The 24,207-nt window shown below is 33.9% G+C and overlaps 3 protein-coding genes across 3 annotated transcripts in view; 2 read left to right on the top strand and 1 right to left on the bottom strand.

Annotated features, from left to right (window-relative positions):
* IMMP2L (inner mitochondrial membrane peptidase subunit 2) overlaps positions 1–24,207 on the bottom strand; it is a 950,803-nt gene that overhangs the window by 498,700 nt on the left and 427,896 nt on the right. The gene's annotated exons all lie outside the window — the stretch shown is intronic.
* The window catches only part of LRRN3 (leucine rich repeat neuronal 3), a 33,743-nt gene that overhangs the window by 4,931 nt on the left and 4,605 nt on the right, over positions 1–24,207 (top strand). The gene's annotated exons all lie outside the window — the stretch shown is intronic.
* Positions 14,657–15,553, top strand: LOC126022687 (MIF4G domain-containing protein). Its single transcript, XM_049783662.1, has one exon. The coding sequence runs from the start codon at positions 14,793–14,795 to the stop codon at positions 15,459–15,461; it is 669 nt and encodes a 222-aa protein (XP_049639619.1). The 5' UTR covers positions 14,657–14,792; the 3' UTR covers positions 15,462–15,553.

Raw genomic sequence — 24,207 nt, forward strand, 5'->3', positions numbered from 1 at the left:
TATATAATTGTATACTAGAAATATGTTATACTTAACTATATTTGCATGATTATCAAAATATATACATTACTATATATCTTCATGAAAAATAGTGATGCACACTCAAAATAGCAATCCCTACTCCCCTTGCCATCTCCCCCACTTTATTTTTTAAAATTAAAAGATACACCATACACAATAAGTCCCTTTAATTTTAAAGCACTATTTTTTTTCTACAAAGTTCACTGTTTTTATTGTGGTTTCCAAATTTTACTTAAAATAAGTGTTAAATATCTCAGATCTTTGGGAAAGCAATGGATATAAGCAATAGAACTAATTTTTATATACTACTTTTCAATAATTACACTTGCCTTTCACAATAACCTAGTGAGATGGTTATGATGATAATGAGCATTTATTCTTCCATCTTTACTTTCTTTTTCCTACCTTCACTCATTCTTTCCTTCCTGATTTTTCCCGCTTTTCAGGAATCAAACCCAGTGCCTCACACAGAGACAGCATGAGTCCTATACTGAGCTACATTAGGCAGTTACATCTCACTATTATCTTTTATCTAAGATATGACTAAAAATAATGACACCATAATTAATAAATAAAACATAATTATACCTTTATAGTAGTTTCATATATACCATATATTAACTATATATTTGTATATACACAGTTCATCTTTCAAAATAGGTGGGGAGGGTCTGTGTGATTAGGGATTTTCCACAGTAAGGATGCTAAAATGGAAGGTCTTTTGTTTTCAATAAAGGGACAACTCAGTTTGTAAAATCAAACACTTTATACACTGTTAGAAAATACCAGTTTTCTTTTTCTTGATTCCCATTGTAAACTCACCCTTTCAAGGTCTATGTTCTTTATATGATCCAACACTCCCTGGGTATATTTTTACAAACCAAAACCTGTGCTATATATTTTAATCACAATTAACGATATGTTTGAGTTAAATAAGAAAAACACAAAAACATGTATTCATGGAGAAAAGACTATGTGTTGCTCTACCTACTCATCCATATGTGTGTCTGACAGCATTAGCAATTTGATAAACAAATAATTGGCAAAGGTCTCAAGATCTGGATGAAACAGGGTGAATACATTATTCAGGGGAAAATAATGGTGTACAAATACTTCAGAGTGCTAATAAAGTTATTCAGACAATCTTTCTTGAGAGATTTTATCTTTAAAAAGTAATATATTTCTTGAAATAAAGAAAGATTGCCAGCACATATGGTCTAAATATTGTCATATCAAGATTTATTTCCAGAAATGAAAACATTACATAGATCATTAGTTTCTCTCTTCAGGATAGAGTGCAAATGTCACCATTTTTCTATGTTTACAACAAAGAGGCACACAGACCCCCCTCACCCCCCACCAAGGGCCACTGCCCAACTCAATGAGTCAACTGAAGACTATCAACAGGCATCACTTTCTAGTTCCAAAGAACCCTAAAGCTCTAAGATTTAATTCCCTAAGGAAGGTGAGATGAGGCTTCATATCTTTACTTGTTTAAAGAAGAAACATTAGGAATAGGAGGATGTTATGTTATTTTCCTGGAACTGTGTCATGGACTAAGCAATGGAATTCAGAAAATGCAGGACTCAGAACATTTTTCAAAAACATGAAACATATTGAATATTTTGACTAAAGAAAATACTTAAGAGACCAGACTTAATCACAATGACAATTGTGATAAAAGAGGATTGGTTTGGGCTTTTAACAGATTTTTCTCAAAAATTACAAAATCAAATTATAAGATGATTATAAAGAAACAAAGAGAAATATTTTAGCCAAATCATTCCACCAAAGAAAAAAATTTTCTCTATATAATATCTTTGTATCTCATAGCACTCAGAAAGAACAAGGCATTTAAAATATATTGTCAAGTAAGTTGTAGTTTTGTTAAGTAAAGAAAAAACTTAGAAATATTACAAAATGGCACATATTTTCAGAGATACTATTCATATATCTTTATTTCATTAGAATATTTTCCTTGTCACTATATTTTTATGCTCAATATATACTGGACTACATTGTCTGCTAATAGTGTCTCTGGATTCTATACATTGTATTTTCTTTAAAAATTTACCCAGAGATACCAAATACTGAACATAATCTTTAAAGGGTATTCAGCATCTGTAGAATATGTGGGAACAAAGGCCTTTATTGGTTTTTCAGTAGTTGCAAGGGGGTAATTTCAATATTCAGGTAGACAGATCACATTTTGATCTCTACAAAGGTCAAAAGGTTAATGGCCTATTTCATGTGCCTAAGGCACTGAGAAAATATAAAACACAATAGATCACTGAAGAGAAAGTAGAATGTGATGGAAAGAGAAAGTGCCACTGCCATGTATGCAAAAAGAAATATATTCTAAGTACATATAAATCTTGGGACTCTCAATTTCTCATGATTCTTGACGGAAAAACATAAAGCGGCATTATATCATATGGAATTAGTTTCTATTAATCATACAAGTCTATTCTCTTATGACTAAATGAAATTACCAAACAAAAAATTTAGTCATTTCTCTTACTCATGCGTTTTTTCCCTCACAGAAACACTATAGCTGCTCAATGAGTACTACAAGGTTATATTTAGCTAACGTTTGAAAAATCAGTGAGGCATTTGTCGAATTACCATTTCTTTAATCAGTTACTGTACTTTTAACAAGCAAGAAAATTCCATGTAATTATCAAAGTCTCATTTTTCATTTACCTATGAATTGTGTCACAACATGTTGCTGATGGACACATTGGGCAAAGAAAGTAAAATTTTTAATTAAAAAGAATTAAATGTTTTCTGGCATAAATATAAACAGAGGCTTTAAGACTTCAAATCACATTTTCTTTCTTAGTACTAATCTTTTATTGGCTAAGGGGATGATCATGTCAGCAGATTTATTACATGCAAGCATTTTCTGTGCCAAATACTTTACATGCATTTTCACATTTAATCTTCATAATAATCATTTGTACAAATACCAATTATATACTGCATGTTATAAGTTAGAAAAATAAGGTTTAAAGAATAAAGGATACTTGCCTCAACTAATTAATGACAGAACACAGGAAAAATAATAAAATGGGAAAAAGTTCAGTTTGATTGCAAAGAGCATAACTTTATGTTGGAATAAACACTACATCTTGTTAGTACCTCTTAAATGTAGCTATTCAGCACTGCTTTCCAAGATTTACTTTCTTTATCAAAATTTAATTATACCATATATCATTTCATACTATGAATTATGCACATAATAGGATATAATCTCTTTGCAGTATTCATACTTTGTTTCTGAGGAGAGATGATTTACTTATTTATATTTGAGTATTACTTTGAAGTTGATTAAGCTACAATGATTTCTGCAGTTCTCTTCATAGCCAGACCTGTCAACCAGCAGCTTATAATCTTCTTCCAAGTAGAATTCAACATGATTCTTTACCTGAGGTCATACAGTGCAATAACTGGCAGAGATGAAAAATGCAAAGCTAGGGGCCGGGTAGGTGGCGCTGGAGGTAAGGTGTCTGCCTTGCAAGCGCTAGCCAAGGAAGGACCGCAGTTCGATCCCCCGGCGTCCCATATGGTCCCCCCAAGCCAGGGGCGATTTCTGAGCACATAGCCAGGAGTAACCCCTGAGCGTCAAACGGGTGTGGCCCAAAAAAAACCAAAAAAAAAAAAAAAAAAAAAAAGAAAAATGCAAAGCTCAGCTTATAGGTTTCAATTTTCATTGTTCATAACAATCTTTCCATAGGTTCATTTTGTGGAATTATTCTTTCTTTATGCATACTCTTATAAACAGGGAGGCAAAAACAATCTGAATAATATCTCATAGCTAATATGATCATGAATTTAAAAAAAAAATCATCAGGGCCAGCGTGGTGGCGCTAGAGGTAAGGTGTCTTGCCTTGCCAATGCTAACCTAGGACGGACAGCAGTTCAATCCCCCGGCGTCCCATATGGTCCTCCAAGCCAGGAGCGACTTCTGAGCGTATAGCCAGGAGTAATCCCTGAGCGTCACTGGGTGTGCCCCCCCCCCAAAAAAAAAACCCAAAAAATCATCAACCTCTTCAATATAAAGCCTCTAGCTCGACAAAGTTAATTGATGGAGGTTGTGATTTAGTTTTCAAACTATGCTCACTGAATCACACCAAAAACTTTAGCAGACGTGTTCTATAACTGTTGTTTGCAAAAGTTCAGCATTTCTTCGTGAGTGACCTCAAAGAGCTATAAAGGGACTCTTTTAATTTGTCTGTCTTATACAGAAAAAGCTGAATGTGAATTTAAGGACAAAATGTTTTTGAGAATTTTTCCAATTATTAGGTTTGCCTTGGTTTACAGAACTCAGGTTTACAGAACTTAGGTCCATTACATTTTCATTTCAGTGAATTTTATTTTAATTGAAAGTGAAATTGAAGTTTTAAGTGATCAAAGATTAAAATATCTGTACATCATCAAAAATCTCACTCAATACATGAAAGACATCAAGAAATATACATAAATGTAAATGTTGTTGGTGCTTTCCCCTCTTCTGTTTTTTAATTTATATATAATATTCCAGAGGGGGCTGGGTGATGAGTCAAAAGGTAGAAGCTATAAATTCAAATCCCAGTGCCACATAGGAAATACCCAGAGCCTGCCTGCAGTGGTGCTCAACCACCACTAGGTATACAATCCCCACCTCAAAAACAATAAAATAAAATAAATAAAAGAATTAAAAGAGGATAGAGAAGGAGGGTGAACAGGCCAGCATCATTCTACTCATAACACTGCCTGTACCTGGTTTCATATTTTATATACCCTGTTTCACCTAATATCACAGCTCCTGAGCAAACAGGCTTAACATGGTGGAAATTTGCCCAATTTCCCATTATGACAGTGTCCTGATTTAAACTCTAAATATCTGATTCCACATCATACTCCTATTTTCTAATATTTATAATATCATGCATTTCTTAAAATAAATATTCCTTCCCTATAGAAAGAGTTTATTACTTATAAAGATTTTTCTATTAATAAATTTATAGTTTTAAGGTTTTTTTTTGTTTTTGTTTTTCATTTTGGTTTTGAGCCACACCTGGTGACATTCAGGGGTTACTCCTGGCTATGTGCTCAGAAATCACTTCTGGCTTGGGGGACCATATGGGACACCAGGGATTGAACCCAGGTCCATCCTGGGTCAGCTGTGTGCAAGACAAGCACCCTACAGCTATGTTGTTGCTCTGTCCCCTAAATTTACAGATTTTTTTTTAATTTTTCATTTTTGGTGGTCTCCCAAGTATGCTGAAATCAGAAATCACTCCTGGCAGATTTGGGGATTTGGGGGAATCACATGGGATGCTGGGATTCGAACCACCGACCGTCCTAGTTTGACTGTGTGCAACACAAACTCCCTACTGCTATGCTATCTCTCCAGCCCCTATATTGAATTCTTAACATCTCCAAACCATTTAAGATTCTCAGCTGAGGGGCCAGAAAGATAACAAGCACAGCAGTAGGGCATTTGCCTTGTATGCAGCCAATTCGGGACAAAAGGTGGTTCAAATACCAGCAATCCAGATGGTCCCCTGTTCCTGCCAGGAGCAACTTCTAAGCGCAGAGCCAGGAGTAATCCCTGAGCGCCTGTGGGTGTGACCCCCCCCAAAAAAAAATTCTCAACTGATAAATTATGTTTAATTATAAATTGTTGTAGTATTTAATCTAATTAATTTTACAGAGATCTCTTGTCCTTTGAAAGGTGAGATTTTCTCAGATGAGATACCCTTCATTTAGATATGCCGAGTCATTGCAACTGATGAACATAGATTAATCCATCTAAATGTATATAACACATGATACTGATAATGAACGAGATGTATATATGAAAGAACAAAGAGAACCAAATCTACCTATCTCTCTAATGAGCTACACAGCTAGTTAATTTTTTCCATCCTAACAGGTATCAGTCTACAAAGATTTCACAGGAACCATACTCCAAAACATTGTCAAACATGTCTTACATAAATATTTATATACCTTTGCATATTTTTATTTTTAAACATAAAATCAACTATTTTAAGTTATGCCTGTCACCACAGGCATATATATATATATATATGTATATATTACATTTACTTGGCTAATTATTTTAAACATATAATCTCAATTTCTGAGTGACATCTATAAATATCTAGGGGTATATTAAACACGATTTTAGAACGGGTGGCTCTATGAACTTTTATTTTAAGTTCAATAATTATTTAGTGCACTTTTATTTTAAATTTAGTAATTATTATGTACTTTTAGTAAATAAAAATTTCTTAAAGTTATACAAAATACAAATAATAAGCAAACTGTAGTATTTCTCCAAAGAGAAGATTAAGAATAGGGTATCATTTAATAATTTGGAAGGGAGAAGAATTAACTTATAAAGGATCTAACTGAGATGCACCTAATTCATATGATTGTGAGACTTTGTGAGATCATTCTGTTCCTACTTTCTACTATCTAGTATGAGTTTTTAATTTACCTAGGTAGATTATATAGCTAGGTATATTGAATATCATTAGGAGGGACATCTAACAGAAATGGCAAAACTCTCTTATCTCACATGTTTATAAACTATCATTCAAATGCTACATCACATTCTTTGCAAGACTCAATTCAAAGTCCCAGAAACTGCAACAGACATAATTAAAGAATGAATTTGACATTGCTGATTTTCCTTCAAGAGCCACTGAATGTCACAAGGCAGCATTGCTATAATAAAATAGTGGAACTGAGAGATTTTACAGATATTAAGTCAGTTACTGAAACTGACCATAATACATTAATGCATAATTGGAAACAGAAAACAGGTGATTCAACCCTTGCCCTGTAGTTACCCCACAGTTTAAACTGGAAGGACATACAAAGTATGAACACTATACTTCCTATCAACTCATTCTGTTTCATAGCAATATGATGACTGAAAGTTCCCAAACTCAATTCTGAAATCCATCTTTGAAGAGCCCATAGTTGTAGAATCTTTTAGCTGCTGGAGCTTGGCTGCATACAATGTATTATATCATCCAGTTACTTTTCTTTTCTTTCTTTTTTTTTTTTTTTTTTTTTTTTGTGCTTTTTGGGTCACACCCAGCAGTGCTCAGGGGTTATCATAATATATACAAAAGAATTACAATCTTTGAAACTATAATGTCAGAAATTGCTCCTGGCAGACAAGGGGGACCACATGGGACACTGGGATTCAAACCGATGACCTCCTGCAAGAAAGGCAAATGCCTTACCTCCATGCTATCTCTCCGGCCCCATCCAGTTACTTTTCAAGATACTTCCTTAGAGTGTCATTTTATTGACAGCACTGTGTTGCTGCTGCTTTGTATTAAGCATATGAATTACTTGGGACTGAGGGTTTGAATGTATATGCTTAAGTGATTTTAGCTGATGTGTTATTTTACTTCATTTTTAAATCAGGCAAATATGAAGGAGAGAATGAGAAATCATTAAATGAAAATTCACAAGTAAAAGTAAAAAAGTAAATACAATTTTTTTATATTTATGAAAAAATATAAATTGAATGATCCAGTTTGTCGTACTACCCCATTAGTAATATCTTCTTCTCTTGGACATTTGATCCCAAATTTAAAAGGCTATGAAGTCATTTTTATCATAATATATACAAAAGGATTACAATTTTTGAAACTATAATATCTAACAAACTAATTTTTATTTTAAAATATTCTCTTTTAAGCTACCTCTAAGAATACATTATACAGAAAAATGATCACTCAAAATCCTGAGTTGCTAAGGTAAAATTATAAATTGCTAATAATAACATGCTCTTCTTTAAGACAGTGTCCATTTCTCAGAAAAAATTAAGTTTTCATTTTACTCTTTTTTGAAAAAGTTTGCTTTCAGCTATAACAATGTTTAAATTAAATGTTAACAAACTTAGATGCTTCCCAAACACGTAACAAATTTCAAAAATGACAAATTCTTACTTAATAAAAGTATTATTTTTGTAGATTACTAGTTGTATTTCTCACACTTTATTCCAATGTCAACCTAATTCAAGCTTATATGACACATTCACTCACTTTCACATATATTAATACTAGATTTTATTTATAGTAATATTTGCTAGCTGCAAATAGTTCTTATCAATTTACAAATATTTTCAGCAACATTTGTACCTGGTTTCCTTAACTTTTCTTTTTACCAGAAACATCAAAAAATTAAAATGATAAATACTAAGTACACATTAAATTATTCTCATAAATTTAACTGAAAAAACTATTAGAAATTCAAATTTCTATACATTTTTTTGTTTCATAGTTTTGCATTTCTGTGGGGAGAAAGGGCACTACAGTCAAATGTGCTCCAGACATAATTTTGGCTCTTCAGTCAGGCATCACTCCCAGTAGGATAAGGAGAACCATATGTGATGGTGAGAATGGGACCTGGGTCAGTAGGACACAAATCATGTGTCCTACTCAGTATACTATCAGTCTGCTGGGTCAGTAGGACACAAATCATGTGTCCTACTCAGTATACTATCAGTCTGCTCCCTAAATATCTATAGCCTTTAATTAATTGAGAGTTGAACACCACTCACATAGCTTTATCTCCTCTGTCATTTCTCCTGTTTTCCGTTCTCTATCTCTAAACTATTTTAGGATATCAAACAGGTTAAATAGCTATAACTTTATTATGATTATATTAATTTGATGTAAATACTATAGTTTTGGTGTACTATTATGAAGGTTTCATGCTAAGAAATTTTTTTAACATATTATTGGTATATATCATTAAATTTAAACATTTAGGGCTCATATAAATGCCTAACACCAAAGTTCCACTACTATCCCAACCCTAAAAAGACCCCTTTAGTCATTGTTCCCACTCTCCTCTCCTCCCATTACCATATGGAAATCCCCATAATTTTCTCCAGAATTTCTCTATTTCACTACAAATAATCATATTACATTCCATAACTTATAAACTTTTACTGCATTAAAGATTTGAAAACTAACACATTAACTTCAGTTAAATAGTTTTGGGGCCACAACAGGCAATGCCTAGGGCTTATTCCTGGCTCTGTGCTCAGAAATCACTCCTAAGAGTGCTCAGGAGACTATATGGATGTTTGACATTAAACCTGGGTAAGAAACATTCATAGCAAACACTTACTTGCTATATTATATCTCCCATGTGGGCAAATTTGCTGGTGTTCAGAAACTATTCCTATCTCTGTTTAGGAATAATCCCTGGCAACAATATAACCATCTCTCTAAATGCAAACCATATATTTCCAAATAAAATAATTCAAACCTTTGAAAATGCTCTTAAAAACAAATTTGAATAATCTGTGTATCAATATACTAAAAAATATAACAATAGAAATGTCAAGCAACTAGTTATTCTAAATGAGAGCTTGTATGAAATTCAAAAACTTTGCAGCTCAAGAGTAGAATAACAATCCTTCGGAGATGAGAACAAAACACAATATATAAATTGACCAAATAATATCGCACATGTTACTGTCTTCCTCCATGACAACAGAAACTTACTGACTGACAATTTACATTTGCTTAGCTCCTTTATTCTACAAATCACAAAAATGGGTTGCTGTGGCAACTGCCACATGTTATTTAGCTTGCTGAAGAGAAAGAAACAAGAAAAAATACCCAAAGTTCCTTCAAAGATACAAATACAACATGCTTTATATTTTTACTGTCTTTTCATCCCAAGAGTACAAATCTCTACTTTTCTTAAGGCTTTATAAATGGGCTTACTTCTGTCATTGAGATATTTAAATTTTTATATGCTCCTAATTTATAAAAATCTTTTGAAAATAGTTTTTAAAGCTCTTTTTTAAAAGATATAAATTACCTTCTTATAAAGAAATGTACAAGAGAAAAGGCAACTTATATGTGATAGAGCTGTTGGCTTTCATAGTAATCTCGGGTTTATTATTAACAACTCTTTTGGTGAAATTACTGCTATTAATCTAAGTATCAAATCCATGATGGTAGACATTTAACACATCAGTAAGGGAAAGGTTTTTTGTTATTGTTGTTTTTGTTTGAGGCCACTCCCAGAGGAGATCATGGGTCAGTCCTAGCTCTGTGCTCAAAAATCACTCATGGCAGGCTCAGGGGACCATTTGGGATGTAGGGATCAAAGCCAGATTGCTGCGTACAAAGGCAAATGTCTACCCATTTTCTTATTGCTCCAACCCTGCAAGAAAAAGTTTGTTTTCTGGGCCCCAAAGAGAAATAAAGTGCAAATAGGAGATTATTAATTTTCTTTTTAAATCAAACAGAAACACAATTTAGTTTGTTCACAAAGATACAATAAAGAATATTTAATGTTATTAACATGTTTACACTAAAAGAATTTGAATAAAATTAGAAGAAGAATGTTCATTCATTACCCAGTTCCTATATGGAGTTTAGAGGAATAGAAACAAATATATAGAACATTTACAATCCTGAAAATAGAACAGTAAAAAGCTTAAGCAATTGTTCTTGTTCAATGGCAGGTTTGATAAATTTCAAACTTTACAAATACTGATCTAATCTGGGAAGCCCAATGCTTTATATTAATTCGTTTGTTTGTTTACTTGGTTTGGTTTGATTGGCTTTTGGGTCACATCCAGGTTGCTTCTAGATCTGAGCTCAGGATAACTCCTGAAGGATTCTGGAGACCTGAATGGATGACAGGGATCAAACCTAGGTCAGCAGCAAGCAAGACTCTCTCTCCAGCCCTGGGGCAACTCTTTTTGAAAGTGCCTGAATATCCCTCTTTGAAAGAGAAGTATTTTCAGAAGCTATTGATTTTGAGAAAGCTTCCTAAGAAATTGGTCCACTTAAAAAACAAAAGAAAAAAAAAGCTGTGTACCCACCAACTTTAAGTTCTGTAGCTTTGTGATAGGGTGCGTTTGAGCGAAACAGATCACTGTTTTGAAGCAAAGCGTAGGAAGTCTGACTACTAAAAGATTGTAGGGATTAATAATATGGATAACAATAAGATAAAAAAAATAAGATCTCATAGTGTGAAAATGCCACATATGTAGATGTTAGGGTCAGTTCCTGACTAAATGGTGTATGAACCTTGAATGACTCCTTTTAATAATGCTAAAGAAAGAAAACAATGGGACAGAAGGATATTACTGCAGGCAGGGTATTAACCCTTGCAAGAGGCTGACCTGGGTTTGATGCCTGGTACTCTGGAGGCTTCCAAACCTGCCAGGAGTGATCCCTGAATGTATAGCTAAGAATAATCTCTGAGCATCACTAGTGTGGCCCTTCACCCCCCAACAAAGATAAAATAAAATATGTAACTACATTGTTTTCCACATTTTCTTAAGCAACAATTAAAAGCAATAAATTTAAATGGGAGAAATTTGTGTTTTGCTCCAGATTAAAAAAAAACACATCATTCAACACGTAGACATTTTTGTTTAATAACATTCTAATATATTATTCATTTATCCAATCTTATATTAAAATGCAAAATATCAACAAAACAATTATGTTGTATGTAAATCCTAGAAAATAGTATCCTTTAAATACAAGAAGAAATAGTTAAATTGCAATGTAATTTAATAATGTTTATGAAGGCAATATTTAGATTCTCACAATAGAAAGTATAAAAAGGGTAAAAGTCAGTTACATTCTTCTGTGTCCTTCCTCTTTTCTCACATCTCTCCATTTCTTTCTAGTTCTTAAAAACAAACAAACAAAAAAAAAACAAAGGAAGTTTTTTAATATAAGTCCAAAATTTCAAATTTGTAGTGTATGTAAATTGGAACTATATTATAAAGCCAGCATTACATCGGGTGAAAATTTCAATTAAATTTGTTGACATTTAACTAATAAGACACAGAGAAAAAGGACATTTTTAGCCTCCTAAATCTTTTTGCCATAGACATAAAACTTATTGGTTTGTTCTTTATATACTCATAGTAAGGCCACTTCTGATCACTGTAAACTCAAATAAGCATTGCCAAAAAAGCAAGTAAATAGTAAACATAAATAAAAGTAATTTTTGTGTATGACAAACATTTTGTATTTTACTTTAGTGGGAATTTTTTAATCCATATACTTTAATTGGGATGTCACGGAAATAATAATTTAAAATGAGCTTACAATAAATGTGTTTTCATGCTCTGATTAAAATGCCAAGGTATAGATTAGTTATTTTCAAATATGAGGAACAATAATTCTTTTAGATAATAATGAACTTCTAAATATTCATTTGCAAAATTCAACTCTACATTTCAAAGCAGGTTCATACTTACATTTCCTTCTGATTATACTATTTATTGCAGAATCTAGTATTCAAAGCTTATATGTCTAAGTAAAATTTTAATAGGTCCATAGTTGCTATATAAACTTCTTGGGTGTTTCTGCTGAAACTTGTATCAACAGTATTTTTCCAGTTTTAACTAAAGCAGATACAATTTGGTTTTAATCCATTTTTTTCTTCAATAGGGTTGGTGTAATTTTTTAATTTTTTTATTATGGGCCACATCCAGTGATGCTCAGGGGTTACTCCTGGCTATGTGCTCAGAAATCACTCCTGGCTTGGGGGACCATATGGGATGCTGGGGATCGAACCGAGGTTCATTCTGGGTCAGCCACGTACAAGGCAAACACTGTCCCACTGAGCTATCGCTCTGGCCCCTGATGTGATTTTTTTTAAAAAAGGGTGTTTTATGCCCTACAATACGTAGGGAAACCATTGTCTTCTGAAAATATTATTTTCTGTCACAAATTACTTAAACAAGATTCCAGTACAGACCTGAAGTTGCAAATCTTTCAGATTTTTGATGCAACTATTATTTTCTATTTGATCACTATCAGTTGACAACAATGTCTGACTTCCTTCCAGTAACCTTTCCAAGCCAATTTGCTAGAAGACTTTACTAAATGATTTCATTCAATTAATGTCTTTTCTTACTCCATTTTATGGTTAATATGGCATTTTTCATTTATAAACTTAGAACTTACTCCATATATTAACAAATGTAAAAATAAAATTTTGCTTCTCTGAAATACTCACTCCACAATACCACTATATTGTGAATAGTTATAAATATCAACTACCTTAAGCATTAAAGACATCCAAATAAACTATCTTCATTAGTGCCCTTAGAACAAATTTATTCAAAATATTATGACAGTGGAAACTAGATCAAAGGTATTTTATGCTACCTGTATTTAAAATTCTGTGTTCAAATAAGTTTGTTAGACTATACTCTCCCAAAATGAACACATAATACATACACACTCACACATTTATATCCCAGTTCATGAATTTCATGTTGTGTTCAATATTCTACTCACAAAAATTGCTGTTATGAACTCAATATTTATCAGTAAAACAAGGATTGCCAATTAACTTTTTGTATAGCAAAACATTTTTATAATGATATTATGGAAGTTCACAGTCAAAAGCAACAAATATTTATTCATTCAGTACATACTGAATTACCAAACCATGCATTATTCTAGTAGGAAAGGAACACGGCTCTGCATAACACAAGAAGCTTCATTAATATTTTATTTAATGCTTAAAAAAAAAAGGTTGCACATCTCAATCATCAGGGCATTCAAGTGCCACTATTGGTGATTCTCAGCCAATCAGACAGTTGGATCATTGTGAGGGCCTGATGATGCAGTGGTGCTAGTACCTTGCAGTGCCAGGAGTTACTTGGGTCAACATACCTATTGCTTAGAGGCCTTTGTATTCAAGGACACTCCAGTTGTGTTCAAGGGCCTCTGTAGCTAGACCTGGTGATGTTTAGGTTTTATACTAATTACATAGTGCTAGATTCCAATCAAGAAAGTGGCACACAAAATATGCGACCTAACATCTGTTCTATCTCTCCGGCATAGAAACATTTAATAAAGCTAACATTACAGTGGGGAGGGATAGAATTAAACAAAAAGTCATTTATGGTATTTAAATTTTTGGATGTTACATGAGAAAAACAAAATGGGATTAATTACTCAAAGGAAAAGATTTTTTTTTGAGGTGGTCAATAAATAAAATTTCACCAAGAAGAAAAATTAAAGCCAAATCAAAGAACAATGTGTAAAAATAACCTAACACCTAAATAGTTTTATTAATATCTAAAATAGAAAGACTAATAGATACATTAGTGGTATATGTTTCTCCATACAATGGATGAATGGAATTAGTAAAGAAACCTTACATTTTCAACTATGTATTTTTAATTCTTCCAACACATTTTAAATATAATTCCATACATTATATTCACTGAAGCAATGTACATTTCAAGAAAACCTACATGGTATCAGCAAAATCATTAAGATATATTCTGATTTACTAATGAACAACATGCATTATAATCAATGTAAAACAGGAAAAATATTTACTTTTTCATGCAATCTTTGATTTATAATGCCAATCTGAAAAAAACTTCAATCTAAACTCCTTCATTTGGATGTAGGTGAATAAAATTTAAATATAAAACACAATCTTTTAAGTTTCAAGGATAGTTTGTTTATATGAAATTAATGTTAAACAATCCTTTACAATGTGAAAAATTCCTGCAACAGGAATTACTAAAAAATTACTTTAGTTCATAAATTAATTTTTGGGAAGGTACATTAAAATGGCAAGTTGGATCTAAGCGGCGGCGGCGGCGGCTGCCCGGCAGGTCCTCGTGGGTGCGGGGCGCGCGCACCATGGCCACCGGGCGGCCTCCGGGCTCGCGGGCGCGGCGCCGGGGCTACAGGCGCGGTGGTTAGGCGCACCCCAGCACGTTTGTGCGGGCTATGGGGGAGCCTGGGCGCGAGGAGTACAAGATCCAGTCTTTCGACGCTGAGACCCAGCAGCTGCTGAAGACGGCCCTCAAAGACCCGGGTGCCGTGGACTTGGAAAAAGTGGCCAATGTAGTGGTGGACCAGTCCCTGCGCGACTGTGTGTTTTGCAAGGAAGCAGGACGCCTGTGCCATGCCATCATCCAGGCCGAGAGCAAGCAGTCAAGCCAGAGCCTCTTCCGGCGTGGCCTCCTCAACCGGCTGCAGTGCGAGTTCCAGGCCCGGGAGCAGCTCCGCACCCGCTCGCCACAGGCTTGGGTCTGCTACGTCACCTTCATCTGTAACATCTTCGACTACCTGAGGGTCAACAATATGCCCATGATGGCTCTGGTGAACCCTGTTTACGACTGCCTCTTCCGGCTGGCCCAGCCTGACAGCCTGAATGTGGAGGAGGAGGTGGACTGCTTAGTGCTGCAGTTGCACCGGGTCGGTGAGCAGCTAGAGAAAGTGAATGCACAGCGCATGGACGAGCTCTTTGTCCTCCTCCGGGATGGCTTCTTGCTGCCCACAGGCCTCAGCTCACTGGCCCAGCTGCTGCTGCTGGAGATCATCGAGTTCCGGGCGGCTGGTTGGAGGACCACCCCGGCCGCCCACAAGTATTACTACAGCGAGGTCTCGACCTAGAACTAGGCCTGACCAGGGACACTCCCGCTCACCAGGCACTGGATCCAGACCAGCCCCTCCACACCCTACCCCCTACCACCATCTTTGTGCCTCAGTTGTCCATCTGTAAAATGGGCCCCACAGCTGTTGGCAGTACGTGCACACACACACACACACACACACACAGGCACCGCTTTGGACACACAGAAAAAAAAGAAAAAAAAAATAAATAAAATGGCAAGTTCAGGTAACACCCCTGATCAAATTTAAAAGATTCCAGAATCTGAATTATGAGCTATGTTAAGGGAAAACTTCTTTTCCTAACACAAATCCAACACTTTAAATCCTATCTTTTAAAGCTGTTATAACATAATCTAAAACCATTTACTTCTCTTAGCCTAAAGTGATCCTTTGAAACACATTCCTAAATTAGCTATAGAGAATTTATCTCCAAAGAAATTCTTAAAGCAGGTGCTTGCCACCCAGGCTTAACCTAATCCATATATGAGATAAATACCAGACTTCTAAAATAACACAAGTATAAATTTGTAACCGTGTTTTGAAAGAATCCTTTCTTGCCCCTAAAATTTAGAATTCTTTTTCATAGATTGATTCTATAGGCTGTGCAATCTCAAAACAAAAATGCAAATAAGAAACTAAAGTGAGCATATTGCCCACCCTCTACCAACAGAGGTAGCTGTTATAAAGAAGTACTGTTACACGGGAATACATTGACCTTTAGAGAAAACAAGTCACTACTTTCCATTTCAAAGAAATGTTTCCTTCCTTCCTTCCTTCCTTCCTTCCTTCCTTCCTCCCTTCCTTCCTCTGTCCTTCCTTCCTTCCTTCCTTCCTCCATCCTTCCTTCCTTCCTTCGTTTCTTCCTCCCTCCCTCCATCCCTCCCTTCCTTCCTTCCATTTCTTTTCTTCCTTCCTTCTCTTCCTTTTTTCCTTCTCCTTCCTTCCTTTCTCTTTCTTTTTCTCTTTCTTCTTTCTTTTCTTTTTTCTTTCTTTCTTTTTCTTCCTTTCTCTTTCTTTCTTTCTTTCTCTTTCTTTTCTTTCTTTCTCTTTCTTTCTTTCTCTTCTTTCTTTCTTTCTTTTCTTTCTTCTTTCTTTCTTTCTTTCTTTCTCTTTCTTTCTTTCTTTCTTTCTTTCTTTCTTTCTTTTCTTTCTTCTCTTTTCTTTCTTTTCTTCTTCTCTTTCTTTCTTTCTTTCTTCTTTCTTTCTTATTCTTTCTTTCTCTCTTCCTTTACTCACTCTCTAGCTTTCTTCTTCTTTTTTTCTCTCCTTATCTTAGTTTTTTTTAATGTAATACCCCAAAACAAGAATTTGCTTTTCTTATGCTATTTTTTTAGAGTATCTGAATCTTCAAATGTTCACTGCTAAAATATAACTTAATCCATAAATGGTATAGTGGGCAAATAGACTGGAAACTTATTGAAGTAGAATTTACCCTAAAGCTCATCATGAATAGGTATAATGTAAATCAAATCATCCCACAAGTAATAATAACTTGAAATGAATTCATGGGTGTTTTAAGCAATCAAATCTCACAAGGTTGTATACACAAGACAGTCATATATATATATAATATATATATATATATATATATTAAGTTCAAGTATCATACTTCAACATACTCTTGAAAAAATAAGTGGCTCTATTTGGTGTAAAGGAAAAAACTAATAGCTTTCACTTGCATAAAAATACATTATATTTCCACAGTAGTGAAAAATAATAGTTATACGAATGTATGGTACAAGTAACTCTGTTCTTTCCCTTCATGTTTCTTCAAAGTACCAGTAAGTCTTCCCAAATCATTTATCAACACAAATCTGAGGACAAGAAACCACTACCTCTAGTAACAAGTATTTTCTTACTGAAAGATGCATAAGCACAGATATGAAAACTTCCTCTATGCTTTTGAAACTCAGCAACATAATTTAGAAAGATTTTCTCAAGCTATCAACAGGATTTTTGTTCTATTTAAAAATCACTCTGTAGCCTTTGAACACAATTATAGTACCATTGCTTAAACAGATTGTTGGAATTGAAGGAGGGAAATCATAAAGCATGAGAGAAATCAGACAGACTTTTCAAATGAAAATAACTAACCAATTCATCGCTGGATATAAGGAAGTCATAATAAGACTATCTCTGTATTACCAACTTTCTTAGTAACAGTAACAGAAAAGAACCATCCATCACTGAAGTCCTGGCAGGTATGCACTGACCCATGGCATACCTGAAATTGGTGCTATGATTTATTCTCCTGTTCATTATATTTGAAGTTATGCTTTCACCACAGGAATTCATTCAGTTATTTTAAAAACAAGTTGTTATTTTCACAATTCTTCATAAAACTCACTGATATTTGACTGGACTATTTAATAGTGATGAATACCAATATTTTATGATATGCATAATATAAAATAAACTACCCAGAGACTGTTTACTATAAGTTCTTGTCAGTCAAATCTCTGAAATGTAACGTTGACTTTCCTATAATAATATTGCTATATATTTCTTATAACAATATTCCAACCAAAATATTCTTTATTCTCTAAGTAAAGTATTTAAGTGTAATCTTGTCCAAGGGCTTACTTATTTCACTTATAAACAAGTAACAATATGTTCTTTAAACTGAGTTTATCAAGGAACATGAATGTTATAAAAAATATTGTTGACATTTGATTAGAGCCTATTCCTGCTTCAAAAACCACTTCTCCTGGGATAGATATTAGAGCATTTACTTGTGATAATTCACATAGAACATTTTGTTTCCTTTCATATATAACTGGCATGGAGTTTCTCCTATGATAAGATCCTAGAAGGAACAGTGCTTGAATAATCACAAAACCCAAGATAGCATGCATCTGTCTGTTACATAGAATTAATTCCAGCTTCAGTCACTAGTTCTTTCTTAAAAACATTAACTACCACCACAACAATAACAAAACAACAACTAGGAAATTAAGAGTCTTCAGATGACAAAGAGAGGAGATTTCAAAGAGTTAGAGTATTTATTTGATTATCTTCCAAAAGGAAAGAAAGTGTTTAAAAAGTTTCTTGAAGGGCCAGAAAGTACAGTATTTGCCTTGTATGCAACCGACCCAGATCAGACAGTGGTTCGAATCCTGGCATCCCATATGGTCTCACGAGCCACTAGGTGTAGCCCAAAAACCAAGGGAAAAAAAGCAGGATAGTTGAAAATGAGTCTCCGTGAGAACAGCATTTTCAAACTATTGTGCTCATAGGACCTTATAAGTCTTTACCCTATCTCTCACTTCTGGGATATTTTCCAGAGAACTTATATCCAAATGTAGCTAGAAACCCCTTTAAAGATAAAAAAGATAGTATCACTTAGCAATTACCTATAATCAATAGATTCCCAAATAAATTAGAACTGAATAATAATGAGCTTTAAAAATGCTAAACATTTAACATTTAAAAAATGTTAAGAAAATAAAGGAAATAAATATTTACAAAAACTTGAAAGAACTCAGTTTGGAAATAAAGTTATTTTAAAGAACACAAAGGCATTTCCTTGTGAACTTTGGGCCTACATACTTTCACAATACTCTGTTGCAAAAGTGTTATCATGACTTTAATAGAGATTTATAGCTTGAGTAGAGCATGAATTAAGTTTTCTATTAGTCAGGAACATAAGATATTTCAATCTAAGATGATGCATGTTGACCATAATTCATAAATAAGTGCTTTTTTCTATGGACACCTACACTTGACCATGCATAAGGGAATGCTTAAAAATGAAATTTAAAGAGTGAATCAGGTAATCAAAATCCTGATTACATTGTTATATTATAAATTATAAATCCTGACTATTATGCTCTTTTGTAAATTAGAGCTTCTAATTCCTGGAGTTATTTCTCAGAAGAAATGTGAGCATAAAGAGGCACACTCTGATTTAGAAATAACATTTCTTTTGCTAATCAAGTACAAAATATTAACTGTACATATACTGCTATTAATGAAATGCTCACTTGAGCAAAAAGTATAATTGAAAAATAAATACAAATCAGTATTCTTTTCAAAATGAGCACTGATAGCCTCATAAAGCTGATAATTTCTGAATATGCAGAAAGTACTATATCAATGTGTATGGGTCTGATTACAATTTTGTTCCCCATACTTCCAAAAAATTTTAAAAAGAATTTTTGTGCTTCAAATTATTTTTCCTGATTCTAGTTTCTACAAATGTAATGTTTGGAAATGTCATATAGGAAGAAAAGAAAACCATCTTGATGTATTTTTCTTTACTCTTTTTGGATTGCTTGATGTAGGTAAAACCTCAAATTCATAAGATAATAAAAGGGCAAAAATTCAAGTCTTCTTCAAGGGCCACAAAGCATATTTTTAGATTCAGAAGTAAAAGAAAATGCTATTTTAGTTACTACTGGTATCTCTAAAAGAAATTGAATGTAAGGTCAACATTTTATTCTAAGGAAATTCAGTTGAGCTCATATGCAAGGGTCTTGACAGAGCACATGGCATATTTAAGACATGAGCCATGTACTCTTAATATTCTTTATGCTCAGCATTAAATTATTTAACAAGGTAAAAGGACACAAACTGGTATAAAATTCTCCTCTTTTTATGCAAAATTACTCCAATTATAAGAAATGCCATAGCCAGTTTGAGAGTATCAAAATACCTGATTTTAGAATTTAGCTTTGAAAATATCAAACTCTTAAGCCATTCCCAAAGATAGTATCTATCCATTAAATATATGGGTAGATATACCAGACATGGCTTATAAGGTTAAGACAGCAAAGAAAATAACTTTGTGCTTTAAAGATATTTCTTCACATTGGCAAATCTATAAGAAATTTTTGAAGTATTTCTAAAATGTTAACAACCAATATGATGGAATCAATATAAATATCTTTCCAAATTCCACACAAGGTATTCTTATTCAATATCTTTTAAGAACAATATTCTTATTGTTATTCCACAACAAGATATTCTTGTTGTTTGTAAAACAAGACTCAAAGGGCAATAGGACTCAAATGACTCAAATGGCAAAACTAAGTCTAGAAACAGTCCCTCTTCCCTCACCCACCCCAATCTTAGCAACCCTTCTGCATAACTCAACTTCTAAACCTCTTAAGTAAAATTCCAATTAGGGAAGTAACAGTACCACCAACAAAAACCAATGTACCAATCCAGTATAGAAAAAGCCTCACTGATTAGATACAAAAAGAGGCTGCTATGTAAGTGAATTTTTGAGATGATGTGGAATGTTGTGCCATTAAAAGATAAAATCAAGGCATAAAATTTCCAAGTTTATTTGAGCAAAACTAAATTCTAATTAAGCAACAATGAAATAGAAGTTGTTAGGAGCACAGCACCACAGATGGCATAGACTTTACAACAAATGGGAACTGTGGGTTGCTATAGGTTAAACCCTAGTGACCGTGATTCTTTTTTTTTTTTTTTTGTTTTTGTTTTTGTTTTTGGGTCACACCTGGCAGTGCTCAGGGGTTATTCCTGGCTCCAGGCTCAGAAATTGCTCCTGGCAGGCACAGGGGACCATATGGGGCACCGGGATTCGAACCGATGACCTCCTGCATGAAAGGCAAACGCCTTACCTCCATGCTATCTCTCCGGCCCCGTGACCGTGATTCTTAAGTTTCAACTTTGCAAAATCATGGTTTAGAAACTAATTTGTCTAGTGGACACTGTCACAGTAAAGACACAGCAGGCTATTAATTCAACAATGGACTCGTTGAAGCCATCTTGGAAGGTGTATATTTGGCAAGTTTTTCTTTTCTTTTTTTTTTATTTTGTTTTTAGGCCATACCTGGCAATGCTCTGTTCTCCTAGCTCTGTTCTCAGAAATTACTCTTTAGGGTGCTTGGTGGATCATATAGAATGCTGGGGATAGAACCTGGGTTGGTCTCATGCAAAGTATGTGCTCTACCCACTATCCTATTGCTCTGGTCCCAGCAAGTTTTTCTTAATGTCTTTAGTGTCATGTAAAAAATTAATAATAATAAGTGATTATGAATGAAGTCAACATAATACTTGAGAGAATTCATGAAAATGTGAGACCTGTCACACAACTGGGGAATGTTTGCCATCAATTCATTAGTATTTACTGCTCCTTCCACAACATCCAGAGTATTTTTCTAATATCCTGCCCTATCTATTATGCAGCTAATACTTAGATGAAGGCTAAGTGCTATTATACGTAGGGGGATTCCATACTGTTTAACAAGCAAGGGCAATTTAAAATTAGTGAGACCCATGGAAAATGGGCCTTACTTGTAACAGACCTATAGATTAAGGTAATGATGGAGAAGATTTTCATCATAAAGTATACCTACAGTCATGCTACATTTACTACACTCCAAGTATGAACAATATGAAATCATTTTTTGTAGGGGGCAAGCATTATTTCATTTCTAACAGAGAATGAGAGATATGTATATTTAAGAAGCCAAGATATTCAGGTCAGATATACTGGATAGGAAGATCAAATGGGTTGAGAACCATCTAGATCCTTCCCTCACATTACTCTCCTCTGCTACTCTACCTCCCATGTTAAATTAAATACTCTTAAAAATAAACATGTAGGATATATTTTAGATTTAAAAGAAATGTATAAAGAACCTGTATATTGTTGGGTGACAGAAAATAAGAGAAATATGTTTTATCCATAATACATTATTTTATTTCAATAAAAATTATGAAATCAAAAAAATTAAACTCTTTTTTAGGTGTTATTTATTATAAAGCTAGGTATGAACTTTCATTAAGTTTCACAACTGAAATGATGTTGAAACCCAATAGATCTGTTTGCTTACTCCCTGCTAAAAATCCATATGACAACAAAAAAGTCACAATTTTATATGATACCAAATTACTAAGGTGACTAAAATGTCAATGTTAAATTCAAGCATATGTTTATTTCACTTAGAAAAAATATATAGATCGACAAATTCACAAGTCATTTTAAATTAATTTGAAGGCTGATGTGTAAACATATTTTGAAATAGAAATGTAACAGATATCTAGCTAGTCTTTTAGTGTTTGAAAGCCCCATAAAAATTAAAATTTATTGATCCTAGGAGATTAATGGCATAGGACTGGAATATTGTTTGTACTAGTGATCATTTCAATATAGTGCTGAAGTCAGATGAGCCAGTTATATCACAATAGTCTTATTTTTGTTATGCATGTTTTTAGTAACTTTAATTGAATCACAAGCTTGAAAGCTACAAATCTATTCATGATTGAATTTCAATCATATGATATACAAACACCCATTTTTCACAAATACACATTTCCATATTTCCCACCACCAAGCTGCCCAATTTCCTTTCCTTCCACCCAACCCCATCTTTTTCCCTCCCCCTCCTCCCCTCTCTCTCTCTTTTCCTTTTAGGCACTGTGATGTGAAATAATCACAGCAGTCTCTTTTAGATTCTTTTTTAATAATATTTAATATTCAAAGATTGGAGAGATAGTGTGACAAAGTGCTTGCCTTACATATAGCTGACCTAGGTTTGACCTCTGGATCTCTTTTTGATCTGTTGAACCCCACCAGGAATGATCCTTATGCACAGAGTGGGGAGTAATCCCTGAGCACTACTGGGTATGCCTCCAAAACAAAATAAATTTTTAATATTCAAAGCAATAGAATAATAGAATATTAAGGAACCTTAAAATTCAGATACCCCTTGAGGCTGGAGAGATAGCATGGAGGTAAGGCATTTACGTTGCATGCAGAAGGACAGTGGTTTGAATCCCAGTATCCCATATGGTCCCCGAGCCTGCCAGTAGCGATTTTTGAGCGTAGTCACACACATTGCCGGGCGTGACCCAAAAACCAAAAAAATAAAATAAAAAACTCAGATACCTCATTTCTAAATTATACTTATTAATAAGCAGACCTTAGAAAATGAGATGCTCTTTCTACAACTGTCAAATTATCAAGCAAACCTGACCCTGTGTCATTATGCAAAACACAATTGTTTCTAAATGATCATTTTTGTTAAGATGAAAATTTCAGATAGCTTCATTAAAACTCTTCTAAATAGTTCTTTGTCCACTTCTAGCAGGTGGACATACAAATTCAATTACTTAATTTTTCTTTTTCTTTCTTTGATTTTGGGCCATACCCAATGACACTCAGGGGTTACTCCTGGCTATGTGCTCAGAATTCGCTCCTGGCTCCGGGGACCATATGGGACACCAAGGGATCGAAGCGAGATCTGTCCTGGGTCAGTCGCGTGCAAGGCAAACGCCCTACCTTTGCACCATCGCTCCTTCTCCTCAATTACTTAATTCTGAAAAACTAAAAAATATTTCCCAAAGAAAAAATAATAACCTTTATATAAACTTGTATGTATTTAGTGTGGCTCAACTGTACCTTTGGTGTGAGGAATCTTCAATTAGAACTGAAGAAAGACCGAACCTTACAACAAAAGAGTATAAAGTCAAATAATAGAATAGACTTTATCTTCTCCATATAAATGAACTTAGCTAGCAATTTACTATAGAAAAAGGGGAAAGCCGTGTTCTAAAGTAGTCATGGCAACTTCCTTTCTTCACCAAATTTTGAACTTCAGTTGATACAAAAGGTATCAAAATGTTTCTCATCTTCAGGTTCTGTAGTCTTTATAATAAACATAAGGCTCAGGGAATGAGCCACCATTGTTCTTAAGCTTTCGAGTTGTAAAACTTCATCTGATATATAGTGAATTTTAAATCCCCTTAGCCACACTTTTATTATATTTCA

Source organism: Suncus etruscus, chromosome 1, assembly GCF_024139225.1.
Source record: "Suncus etruscus isolate mSunEtr1 chromosome 1, mSunEtr1.pri.cur, whole genome shotgun sequence".
NCBI classification, from domain to species: domain Eukaryota; kingdom Metazoa; phylum Chordata; class Mammalia; order Eulipotyphla; family Soricidae; genus Suncus; species Suncus etruscus.

Bases quoted from the DNA above. Each gene is read 5' to 3' on its own strand.
- LOC126022687 (XM_049783662.1), top strand. From the start codon at position 14,793: ATGGGGGAGCCTGGGCGCGAGGAGTACAAGATCCAGTCTTTCGACGCT.